The 13,395-nt window shown below is 45.4% G+C and overlaps 1 protein-coding gene across 4 annotated transcripts in view; it reads right to left on the bottom strand.

The window, feature by feature from the left end:
• Positions 1–542: 542 nt before the first annotated feature.
• Positions 543–13,395, bottom strand: part of COPZ2 (coat protein complex I subunit zeta 2) — a 32,397-nt gene continuing 19,544 nt past the window's right edge. For 2 of the 4 annotated variants that reach the window (XR_014783848.1, XM_084804876.1), the window contains 2 exons: positions 10,644–10,682; positions 1,382–1,461 (listed from right to left, as the gene is read on the bottom strand). Coding sequence is in view for 2 of the 4 variants with exons in the window: in XM_084804876.1 (XP_084661002.1) it covers positions 1,414–1,461; positions 10,644–10,682 (87 nt within the window). In the remaining 2 variants the exon portion in view is untranslated. Of the gene's footprint in view, positions 1,462–10,643; positions 10,683–13,395 lie in introns of all 4 variants that reach the window. The other 2 variants (XM_084804875.1, XR_014783849.1) reach the window with 2 other exon arrangements.

Here is a 13,395-nt window from a genome sequence, read left to right as displayed (position 1 = left end):
AGAGGACATCACAGGCTAATAGGGTGCAGTATCGTATCTGTCAGTGTAAACCCTAAAGGTCAGAGCCAGGGTCGGCAGGTAGTTTTGCCAGAGAACCATTTTAATAAGGTAGTAAGCTGGTGGATCAAGGCTCCATTGCCCATCCCCTGCCCTCAGATGGCTAAAGCCAAGACCCAGTGTCCTAGGTACTGCAACACATTCCTCTCTTGCATCTGGGATGGACAACTGGAGGGGGGGTGCGGTCATGGCACCAGTCAGGTGTCCTGTTTTGGCCAAGTGGCCACCTGCTCACCCTTAGTTCACGGCAAGCAACACAAGGATCCGGTACTAAAGCAAAGATCTCTCTGTCACAGCTATAAACGGGAAACAAGAAGGGGCAGGATTATTTTGCGACTGCAATGCCATTTCGCCCCAAAAGAGGTCAGGCTATGAAAGTTCAGAGCTGGCAACTGGGAGCCGTTGCAAGGGAACCAGTGCAACGGAGAGCTAAATAGTAGAACTGAATTTTTGAAATGTTGTTATTTCAACAGTAAGCATTTTTTGACGTTTCACATTTATTCCGCTGCTATATTCGGCCTAAGCAGGACTTCTTTTGGAACACACACACACATACACCCTTCTTCCACCAGTCCTCCAAAGAATCATGAAGAAGTGGAGAGACCTGCCCAGCCACCTCTCTCCCTTTCAGCCACCGTTGTGAATCTGGGGAAGGGGCACTGGTGCATTCCGGAATATCACCCGAATGGCCATTCTGGCTAGGGATTATGGGAGTTGAAGTCCAAAACATCTGGAAGGTTCCAGGTTGCAGGAAGGCTGCCCAAGAGAAGATGCCACAAATCTAATAACCAACAGCAGACCATCCTGCCAACTCTGAAGAAGTTACACAGATGTGCCTCTGGCAGGCTGCTTTTCTCCCAACTGGGTCAGGGTAGTCGTCTTGCATGTGACTATAAGCAATGGTGTGGTAAATTCAGGGTTGCAAGGACACACCGCTGGCACTTTTTGATGAGCAGGGACACTGACAGGAATTCCCTGTTCCCCCTGAGCTTAGCTGCAAGCCTCACAGTGGGGGCGGGGGGGGGATGATTTTCCCCCAGCAATAATATATATTGTTCCCTGTTGTAATGTAAAGTATTTGGGGGTGGCTTGGCTTTGAATGGGCAATTAAGACCCATTAGTTTTACAAAAGATCGCTTCTGCTGGAGGTGAAAACTGCTGAGAACTGGTTTGTTGACATGGATCAACAAAGCTGCCTGCATTTTTAGACCCTTCTTGGGGGCAGAGCTGTGGGGACTGTCATGATATGCACCCAAAAATACCACTACACTATTGGCTGTTAATCCTTTGGAGGCAAATGGGAAAGGCTTGAATGAGGCAACGAAACAGGTTGAGATGCCGTTTGTTTCCGGCGTTTTATTTTAATAAAGACCACTTAATTTGTTCTTTGGCAGATTGCAGAACCTATGAACAGGTGAAGGGGGGAAAAAAGGAGAGAGAGAGAGAAATGAGAATGATTAATTCTTTCCATCTCAGGTATTTTGCCAACAGACTAGGCACATCCCTTCCCAAACAGCTTCATGTCTACTTCTCCAGCCCTCCCAGAGGCAGTTCTATATTGAGGGCAAGTGGGACAGTGCCCTCCACCTGTACCCCACCCACATGTGGCAGAGAGATCACCCCAGAACCAGGTACACGTGCAGCTGCTGAGTGCCATGCATGATCTTCTCCTGGCCTCCTCTGGCAATATCAATGGACTATTGAACATCTGCCCTGTCCTCGACCCTACCAGCCCCAATAGGGGCCAGCTGCCACTGTATATTCTTTATTTCGCTGCATCATGACAGGTTTACCTTGGTGGCTAGTTAAGAGGATGTCCAGACACAACAGTAATTCCAAATGTTCTGGTTCAGCCTAATTTTTGAAGATCATTCTTTCTCCCCCTGCACCTCCCCCCCTTTGCCCAAGACTTCTGCTCTAGCTACATGTGGAAGCATTCACAGGACAGGTGTCACTTTGCAAGATCTACTGGGGGAAAAAACAAGAGTTTGTTTTGGTTCTGCTCAGCATTCAGTGATTGTTATCAAGGTTCCATTCTGCAGGTTCCTGCAGGTTCCATTCTCACGTTCGTTGAAATCGTTTTTAGATTTCACACCACGTTGAGGGCCTGTCGGCTGACAGGTCAATATAAACAAATATTTAAATGAATAAATGAATCAATGGGTTGGATCCAAACTTAGTCATACTTGGAGTAAACCCACTGAAATCAATGGGCCTTAAGTTAACCATGACTTGCCTGTTACATTGATTTCAGTGGGTTTACTCCAAGTATGACTAAATCCAACCCAATGTGTTCACTTTCTCTAACTATGGAGACAGCAGGAACCAAAAAGATCTTCCCAACTAACCCCTGTGCTGTGAGACAAGAACATCCCACACTGTTCCCACGTCCACTGATCATCTTACAGGAAGGGTGCAGAGCATCTTTCAACCTCAAGGCTGAATTCCATTTCAGACAAGCTCTCTGGGGCCACATTCCAGTGGTGTGTGGAGTGAAAGGCAAAAGAGGGTGGGCTAAAAATATCAGCATATTTAACTTCAAGCCCTTCTTGCCAGCAACTAAGCCTTAGGAGAAGCATTTCAACCTTTTAGAATTGGTTAAAAAAAAAACCTGCACAAAAGCTGGGAAACCACCAAACAATTGGTGGTTGGGGAATGGGGCAGGGATGACAGGACGGGGGCATGACTTTCTGTGGACCCTCAGAAGATAAGATTGCCCCCCAGGTCTGAGGGGTGTCCTACAGGATCCAAACTGCAGTGTCCCACAAGCAGAAAGCAGATATACTGCAGAATATGACTGCAGTACAAATAATCCCAGCAACATGTACAATGGAGATGTGACTCAGGCAGCCTTCAACTGCTGTGGCTCAAATTTCCCTACAAGTCATGACTTTGACTTGGAGACTGTTCTCCAGGGGCCAGGTCCTGGTGAATCCTGGCTCAAATGAAGTCCTTGAATCAGTCCTACGAAAAAAAATGGAATTTTAAAGATGTCTCAAGATGAATTAACTGGAGGGCTAGATGGACTTGCTTTGGCCATATTGAACACTAGGTGGCAGGTGAGTCTTTTAGATGAGGAAGAAATGTTTGGTGGGAAAAAGCTCACTGAATGCAAAATTAGGACATGGGGGCACTTTAGGGATTTTGTGGGGCTCTGTGCAAAAGGAGGTCGAAGGCCTTCCAACTCTATGCTTTGGACTTGTCCCGCGTGATGTTTGTTAAATCTTGATGGAATTCAGGCTTCACACAACTGTTGGTAACTTAGGATACAATCCTATGCATGTTTAGATGGGAAAAAGCCCTACAATTTCCAGCATTCTCCAGCTAGCCATGCTGGTTGGGCAATGCTAGGAGCTGTGGGACTTTTTCCCATCTAAACACACATAAGATTGAAAACTTAACTAGTTATATACTGCTCCCAGGTGAGGCTCTTAGTACAGGCCTGCAGCAGGGTTTTTCTAGGCCAAAGCAAGATAGGTAGGGAGGAGCCTGGGGGCTGAGTTGTGCTTAAGCTAATTTCCTGTGCCTGAGTACAATACCCCTCTTCAAGCTTTTACTTACTTTATTTCTTTGCCTTATCATATATTATCCTACCCTACATGGGCAGTATCTCAGGCCAGATAACAAATATTTACCACAGCCAAAAAATTGCTAAATAAAAATATTAATTATGGCTCTATGTATCTATTTCCCCTTCATGGATCACTGCCTTGTTGTGGTGAAGGGGCTTGCGTAACTCAGTGAAGCCATAAGCTATGCCGTGCAGGGCCACCCAAGACAGACAGGTCATGGTGGAGAGTTCTGACAAAATGTCATCCACTGGAGAAGGAAATGGCAACCCACTCCAGTATTCTTGCCAAGAAAACCCCATGGAACATATCACAAGGCTAAAAGATATGACGCCGGAAGATGAGCCCCTCAGGTCGGAAGGTGTCCAATATACTACTGGGGAAGAGCAGAGAGTATTTCCAAGTAGCGCCAGAAAGAGTGAAGTGGCTGGGCCAAAGCCGAAAGGACACTCAGCTGTGGATGTGTCTGGCGGTAAAAAGAAAGTCCGGTGCTGTAAAGAACAATATTGTTTAGGAACCTGGAATGTAAGCTGGAGATGGTCAAACATGAGGTGGCAAGATTGAACATCGACATCTTGGGAATCAGTGAACTAAAACGGACAAGCATGGGCAAATTTAATTCAGGTGACCATTATATCTACTACTGTGGGCAAGAATCCCTTAGAAGAAATGGAGTAGCACTCATAGTCAACAAAAGGGTGGGAAAAGCAGTACTGGGGTACAATCTCAAAAACGATAGAATGATCTCGGTACGAATCCAAGGCAAACCATTCAACATCACAGTAATTCAAGTCTATGCCTCAACCACTGAGGCCGAAGAAGCTGAGGTTGATCAGTTCTATGAAGACCTACAAACCCTTCTAGAACAAACACCAAAAAAAGATGTCCTTTTCATCATAGGGGATTGGAATGCTAAAGCAGGAAGTCAAGAAATCACCGGGATAACAGGCAAGCATGACCTTGGTGTACAAAATGAAGCAGGACAAAGGCTAATAGAGTTCTGCCAAGAGAACACGCTGATCATAGCAAACACTCTTTTCCAACAGCACAAGGGGCGACTCTACATATGGACATCACCAGATGGTCAAAATTGAAATCAGATTGATTATGTATTTTGCAGCCAAAGATGGAGAAGCTCTATACAGTCAGTCAAAACAAGACCTGGAGCTGACTGTGGCTCAGATCATGAACTTCTTGTTGCAAAATTTCGGCTTAAATTGAAGAATGTAGGGAAAACCACTAAACCATTCAGGTATGACCTAAATCATATCCCTCATGAATATACAGTGGAGGTGATGAATAGATTTAAGGGATTAGACCTGATAGACAGAGTGCCTGAGGAACTATGGACGGAGGTCCGTCACATTGTTCAGGAGGCAGCAACTAAATCCATCCCAAAGAAAAAGAAATGCAAGAAAGCAAAGTGGCTGTCTGATGAGGCTTTACAAGTAGCTGGGGAAAGGAGGGAAGCAAAAAGCAAGGGAGAAAGGGGAAGATACATCCAACTGAATGCAGAGTTCCAGAGAATAGCAAGGAGAGACAAGAAGGCCTTCTTAAATGAACAATGCAAAGAAATCAATAGAATGGGAAAGACTAGAGATCTCTTCAAGAAAATCGGAGATATCAAGGGAACGTTTTGTGCAAAGACGGGCATGATAAAGGACAAAGAAGGCAGGGATGTAACAGAAGCGGATGAGATTAAGAAGAGGTGGAAAGGATACACAGAAGAACTATATAGGAAAGATCTTAATGTCCCTGATAGCCAGGAGAGTGCGGTCACTGAACTTGAGCCGGACATCCTAGAGAGTGAAGTCAAGTGGGCTTTACGAAGCATTAGTAACAACAAAGCAAGCAGAGATGACAGTATTCCAGCTGAGCTATTTAAAATCCTAAAAGATGATGCTGTTAAAGTGCTGCACTCAATATGCCAACAAATTTGGAACACTCAGCAGTGGCCACAAGACTGGAAAAGGTCAGTTTACATTTCAATTCCAAAGAAGGGCAATGCCAAAGAGTGTTCAAACTACCGTACAACTGCGCTCATTTCACATGCCAGCAAGGTTATGCTCAAAATCCTACAAGCTAGGCTTCAGCAGTATGTAAACTGAGAACTACCGGAAGTACAGGCTGGGTTTTGAAGAGGCAGAGGAACTAGAGATCAAATCGCCAACATTCGCTGGATCATGGAGAAAGCAAGAGAATTCCTGAAAAACGTCTATTTCTGCTTCATTGACTACGCTAAAGCCTTTGATTGTGTGGACCACAACAAATTCTGGCAAATTCTTAAAGAGATGGGAGTACCAGACCACCTTACCTGTCTCTGAAAAACCTGTACGAGGGTCAAGAAGCAACAGTAAGAACCAGACATGGAACAACCAATTGGTTCAAAATTGGGAAAGGAGTACGACAAGACTGCATATTGTCGCCCTGCTTATTTAACTTATATGCAGAGTACATCATGAGAAACGCCGGGTGGGATGAATCACAGGTCGGAATTAAGATTGCCGGGAGAATTATCAACAACCTCAGATACGCAGACAATACCACCCTAATGGCAGAAAGTGAAGAGGATCTAAAGAGCCTCTTGTTGAGGGTGAAAGTGGAGAGTGCAAAAGCTGGTTTGAAACTCAGCATTAAAAAAACTAAGATCATGGCATCTGGCCCCATCACTTTCTGGCATATAGAAGGGGAAGAAATGGAAGCAGTGACAGATTTTATTTTCTTGGGCTCCATGAAATTAAAAGACGCTTGCTCCTTGGGAGGAAAGCTATGGCAAATCTAGACAGCATAGTAAGAAGCAGAGACATTACCTTGCTGACAAAGGTCCGCATAATCAAAGCTATGGTTTTCCCAGTAGTAATGTATGGCTGTGAGAGCTGGACTATAAGGAAGGCTGAGTGTCGAAGAATTGATGCCTTCGAACTGTGGTGCTGGAGAAGACTCTTACGAGTCCCCTGGACTGCAAGGATGTCAAATCAGTCCATCCTAAAGGAAATCAACCCTGACTGCTCATTGGAAGGACAGATACTGAAGCTGAAGCTCAAATATTTTGGCCACCTAATGCGAAGAGAAAAGTCACTGGAAAAGACCCTGATGCTGGGAAAGATTGAAGGCAAAAGGAGAAGGGGACGGCAGAGGATGAGATGGCTAGATAGCATCACTGATGCAATGAATATGAACCTGAGCACACTCTGGGAGAGAGCACAGGACAGGAAGGCCTGGCGTGCTATGGTCCATGGGGTCCCGAAGAGTCGGACACGACTTAAAGACTGAACAACAACAACATGTATCTATTTAAAAACACACACTGAAAACAAACCCTTTAATCCTTTGCCTGTTGACTAGGATGACCATGTGTCCTACTGTATAAAGGGCAGTCCTCTATCTGAAGGGCTGTCAGAGGATAGTCCTCTGTTTGAAGGTGTCCTCTAATTGAAGGGCTGTCCAGTCCTACTCCAGTTTAAAGATAACCATAAGGAAAGAGCAGGGCTGGCCCTACCGTTAGGAAGGGTGAGGCAGTTGCCTCACGTGGCAGATACTGGGAGGTGTTCCAGGAGAGAGCGGTGGGGCTTGCAACCTACTCTGTGCCCCTTAAGTTAGCCTGCTGCCTTCAGGTTCAGTGGAGGACACTGCCTCATCATTGGTGTTGAAGACAGATTCAGCTGCCTGCCCAGGCAAATTTTATACATGGAATGGGAGGGGGAGCCATCTTGTCCTTCGCCTCAGGCAGCAAAATGTCTTGGGCTGGCCCTGGGCGGGAGAGCCAGCAGGGTGTTGTAAAGTTGCCCCTCAACCACTGGCACCTGGGCAGCAGACTGAGGAAGACACACAGGTCACCTGGTCACAGACGTCCCCATGATGGTGAGATGTACTTTATTTCTATTTAAATTGTAGTAATTCTTTCCAAATTTGTATCTCTACATATACATTAGGACCTGCAATTTCAATGCTGTTTATTGCCCTCTTTTTTGTCAATGTGTGAGTGGCCACCCTACTGCTGACTGACACCACAGCGGCACTTCGAAGAGACCGCCTCCACCCCATCTAAAGGTGGCCCTGGAGATGATGGGGAAGAGGGAAGCTATCAAGGGGAGGAATCCAACCAAAGTTCGGCATTTTTGAAGATCTCTTTGTTTCAGGGGAAGAGTCCTGTGTGCGCTTAGCTCCCTTTCAGAGAAATTAGTGGGCTTTCAAAGTGCTTAACTCTGGCTGGACCACACCTCCAGCCAGCTTTTATACACAAAATTAAGCAAACGGGGATATAATTTTTGTGAACCGCCCAGAGAGCTTTGGCTATTGGGTGGTATAGAAATGTAATAATTAAAAAATAGAGAGAGAGCAACGTACCACCAGCCTAGCAGACCCAACCCAACCATTGGGGTCTTTTTGTTCTCCCCAATACAGGCAAAGCAAGAGGAGTTGATATTTATATCCTGCCTTTTTTCCTCTTGCAAGAAACCTAAGGCAGCCTACATTCTCCTCCTCCTCTCCATTTTATCCTCACAGCAACCCTCTGAGGTAGGTTTCTGGCCCAAAGTCACCCAGTGAGCTTCATGGCCAAGTGGTGACTAGAACCCAGGTCTCCCGAGTCACAGTCCAGCACTACACCACACTGGCACCACACCACACTAGCACCACTACACCACACTGGCTCTCAGATCTGACCCAGGGATGTACCCCATAGAAGGCAACAGCGTCCCTCACTGCCAGTCCCTCACCAGCTTTCTCCCTAGCCGTTCTGTCAACTTAGGCAAAGTATGATTGCAGTTGCTAGGAACCGGTAGTCCCACAGCACTAGTTAGGGGAATTGGTGATAGCCCTTGCCTGAAGCTACAACTATGACACTGTAGGGTAACACAGACTTAAACTGGTTAAATATTTCATTCCCTCTTGCCAAGGAACCCTGGGAAACGTAGTTCTACGAGGAGGACTGGGAATCTCTAATGGAGAATTCTTAGCATTCTCTACTAACTACAATTCATGATAAATTAGTTAACTCTATAAAACCCATATCAGCACGGAGTATAAGGCTGAGCGGCAACAGGGTAGGTGTTTTGCAAAACAGGGCAAAAAATATTACCTCATTCACAGTGAATGCAGGAAGTATTGCCTTCACTCTGACCTGGCTTTGTGGCATCACGACCTGAGCAAGGAGTTCAATGAGAGCCATGACCCTACCAAAGGTCAGTGGAAGCTGGTGGCTCCAATGTCAGTGGGCGGTAAATCCACTCCGGGTTTCAGCCAGAACCAGTCAGAACTCTGAAGGAGCTATCCAACCCTGAATAGCTCTTTTAGAGTTCTGACTGGTTCTGACTGAAATGGAGTAGATTCACCGCCCCACTGACATCAGAGCCACTAGCCTCCACTGCGTCTGGGAGAAGACGGCGGGTTTATATGCAGGCTGCGCCTGATTCAGAAATTGCAGCCAAGCCCGTTTCCTGGAAGCATTAATGAGGCACTCTTTTCTCACCATTATGGACTAGGCTTTTGCACAACTGAAAAAAATGTATCCCAGGTGGATATCTGTTTCCAGGTCTCATTCTGTGGCTTAGGGGCAACTCGGTTAAGGCGGGAGGGAGATATTTTTGTTGATGGGGCTAACAGCAGCAGCTCAGACCCATCAGTTTTATGTTGTCAGCTACTTACTTACTCTAAGGCAGCAGTCAAGAAGAAACAAATGTGCAAAGGTGGGAGAGCTTCCAAAATAGACCCATGAATAGAAGAGAAACATCTCAGGATGCCAAAACAAAGCTCTTGTTTTTTAAAAAAGCCCAGTGCGTTTCGGCCTATTTCTATTTTAAGGCCTTCCTCCAGGCCTTAAACATCTGCAGAAATTCTTATAATAAACACCTCCTATTAAAACTAAAAGGAATCACTAGTGAATGTTAGTAGGAGATATTTATTATAAGAATTTCTGAAGACATTTTTATAACACCCTGAAGACGGCCTAAAACACAAATAGGCCGAAACACATTGGGCTTTTTAAACAAATAAAATCTCCGTTTCAACATCCTGACTGAGACGTTTCTCTTCTCTTTGTGAACAGACAAGAAGAGACTGTTAGCAAGACCTGCTGGGGATATCAAGGCCCCTGCCCTGCCGCCTGTCCTCTTGGCCTACATGCCATCAGGATTAACTTGGAGAAGCTGGTTTGTAAGGGGACAGCTAGTAAATTGGGGAATGAGAAATTGTGTGTGTAGGTCACTGCCAACACTCCCAATGTTTTCCAACCTCTGTTTCGTTGAATAGCGTCTGGTTTCAGGCAGCTTTATTTCCACACTTGTTTCGTAATCTGTATCCTCTGGTGTATAAACAACATGCGCGTGCACGCTTTTGTCCATGGTCACATGCTGACATTATGCACATTCTGTGCAAATACATGAATGAGACTCCTAATGCTATGCTTGTTTTTAAAGAAAAGCTGCTTTCAGGGAAGGGGAGAGGGAGTGGAAATTAACCCTTTCCCTGCAGCCACTCCCCCACTCTTTCCTCTTGTGCATTTACAAGGGCAAACAAATACTTTATTTGTGGGACATGGGTACGTCCGTACAAAAGTGGCAAAACGTCGCATCCTTTCTAGAGAGTCCTCAAGACTGCCTCCAACACAAATTCTATATACTAATAGCAAACTCATTGTCCAAATATGGATCCGTATGTAGCCAAAGGTGTCAGCAGGGGAACCCCAGCATTTGCAAAGGTACACAAAATTGTTTAGAAAAAAACCCCAAGTGAGTCCAATTTGGACTGATCATGCCTGGTGGCCTCAGAATGTTGAATGTCTGTTTGGGGGTGGGGCGGATGACAGAAAACGGTGGTGGTGGTGGTGGTGGTGGTGGCGGAAACCGAATGGAGAATTCTGGAAAAAAATACTACTGGCGAGTTGAAACCCTGAACAAGATCACAACACACTGCAACATTTTGTTGCAGTCCAGATCATAAAATCTAGATCATATAATCATGCCACCAGCTAAGACAGCAGAATATGAGACAAACTCCAGATTATTTGAATAGACTTACCTGAGTGACACTGTGGTCTGATAAAGAGCTGTCGTCCACCTAAAATGGGAGGGGGGGAAAGTTAGGATAGCTAAGGGAGATGAAAATAAAGAGGTGTGAAGCAAGGGGAAGGACCATAGCTAAGTCAAGGAAGCCACAAAAGGCAAGAAAGCTTCCTTAAAAGGGGGAAAGTCTCAGCCAAATGGGGAAAATTAAAACAACATCAAAAGCATAGCAGATTGACAATAAACCAAGCAAAGAAAGAATTTGAGGAGCAAATTATGGAAACATAAAAACAGTAAAATTTTCTTCAAATATATCAGATGCATGAAACCAGCCAGTGATGCAGTAAGGACCATTTTGACAAAAGGTATGAAGGTGTTGGAGAGATACATCTAATCCTCTTTTTTCAGGACGGCCACCTGCTGAACTTAGTCAAGCAGAGTAGTAACAGACAGGATTTCAGAGCTATTTGACAAATTACAAATTAACAATTCACCTGGGCCAGATGGCATCCCTGCAAGAGTTTTTAAAGAACTGAGATGTGAACTTGTTGGATCTTCTATCAGTAATATGCAATGCAGCACTAAAACCAGCCTCCTTATCAAAAGAATGGTCTGTAATCAATGTAATATACATTTTTAAAAGGGGATCTGGGATGGCGAGAGATCTAGGAAACAACAGATCCACCAGCCCTGGTAAAATGATGGAAAGCATGATTAAAGATGGTATAATTCAACAAATGGAAGAACAAACCTTGCTGAAGAAGAATCAGCATGGCTTTTACAATGGGAAGTCCTGCCTCATCATCCTTTTAGAATGCTTTGAGAGTGCTAACAAACCTATAAATGTAGCTATCAGGCTTCTACGTAAACTTAATGGCCATCACATCATAGAACAGGTCCTGTTTTAGGCCAGTAACTGGTAAAAGAACATGGGGCAGTAGGCAGTAATAAATGGACAGTTTTCACATTGGAGGGCAGTAATACAATACCCCCATCTGTGTTGGGAAAACTGCTATTTAACATTCATAGATGATCTAGAGGTAGGAGGAAGCAGTGAGGTAGTCAACATTGGCAGACAACTCCAAATTATTGAGGAAGGTGGAACCCTAAGCAGACAGGCAGCGAAGAACTCCACAAAGATCTCTCCAAATGGGCAACAAAATAGCAAATACAATTCAACGTAAGAGTAAAGTGGTGCAAATTGGACCTCACTGCCTACTTGATGATTCTCCCTCCAGCAATGCCTGAGCAAGAAGGCAGGTGGAAGCGGCATTGAGAGAGAGTAGGAAGGTGGCTTTTAACTTAGTGGTGGAGCACATGCTTTGCATGCAGAAGGTCCCAGGTTCAGTCTCCAGCATGTCCAGGAAGGGATGAGAAAGAATCTTATTTGAAGTCCCGGAGAGCTGCAGCCAGACAGGCAGCATAGATCAGGCGTGGGGAACTTGCAGCCCTCTCGGTGTTGTTGGACTCCAACTCGCCTTGGCATGGTCAGTGGTCAGGGAGGATGCAAATGGCAGTCCAACAACATCAGGAGGGCCACAGGTTCCACACCTGGGGTCAACAACACTGAGTTAGATGGGCCAAGGATCTGATTTGGATTAAGGAAGCTTCCTACGTTCCTAAGTTCTCTAGCAGTTCTTGGGATAGCTAACAGCTACAGTCACCCCAAGGGCTTTTCCACCACATAGAACCTTGGGCTCCTGCATAAAATAGGCCATAAACACGGAGCCGCCATAGCCCCTGCAGATGGGTGCAGTGCATGCTGGGAAAGTTCTGCAAGAGCTGGAAGCCTGGCAACTGACATTATCTCCTTCCAATCCACCATCAGAGAAGCAAACCCATGTGAACAATGTTGATATATCACATAAACAGCATCACTAATCACAGGCAGGGCATTCACACAATACTCACCCAGATTTTTTTAAAAACCACCACCATGCTGCAGGCTCACATTATTATGTAAAGCAACCCTGCAAGTGGAGAGAGTCTCTGTATATCCTGATTAAATGTGAACATGGGGTTGGAGCCAGACTCAGTCATACTTAGAGTAGACCAATCGAGATCAATGGGACTTAAGTGAGCCATGACTCACTTAAGTCCCTTCGATTTCAATGAGTCTGCTCTAAAATGACTAAATCTGCATCCAATCCCATGGTTTGCAATGTTATAACTGGTCTTTCAGTTCTCACCTTTAAAACAGCAACTCACACAGCATGCTTAAAAACCTGCATGGACCACACCATGCTACCAGAGGTGTGATAAATTCTGAACTGCAGGCGCCCATCATGGCAGTCCCCCATAGCCACGCCCCCAAGGAAAGGCCAAAAATGCAGGCCGCTGTGCTGAGCCATTTCAACAAAGCAGTTCTAGCAACGTTCACCTCTACCAGAGGTAGGTCTTCTATGAAGCTACCGGTTCTTAATTGCCCATTCAAGACCAGGCTACCCTCCAAAATACTTTGCATTAAAGCAGGGATAGCTCACAGCGATATAATGTCACTGAGAAAACTCATTTCCTCTCCCCAGCTACTGTGAGGATTGCAGTTAAGCTCAGAGGCACAGGGAGTTCTGAGCGGAGTCGCAGATGATGTTGGCAACCCTGCTAATAAAAAAAAGCCCCTGGGCTGTGTCCCAGCAAGCTACCACAGTAGGACTGTGTCTACTACACCACTGCAAGCCACAGACACACATGCTGTTCACATCTGGAGACAACACTAGACAATACCAGAAGAGGCTGCTGGCTCCGATGTCAATGGAGCAGTGAATCCA

This window comes from Heloderma suspectum, chromosome 6, assembly GCF_057233095.1.
Source record: "Heloderma suspectum isolate Gila_16-S chromosome 6, 16-S_ref, whole genome shotgun sequence".
Classification (NCBI taxonomy): Eukaryota; Metazoa; Chordata; class Lepidosauria; order Squamata; family Helodermatidae; genus Heloderma; species Heloderma suspectum.
The sequence above is the reverse complement of the archived record's forward strand: the minus strand, read 5'-3'. Positions and strand labels throughout refer to the sequence as shown.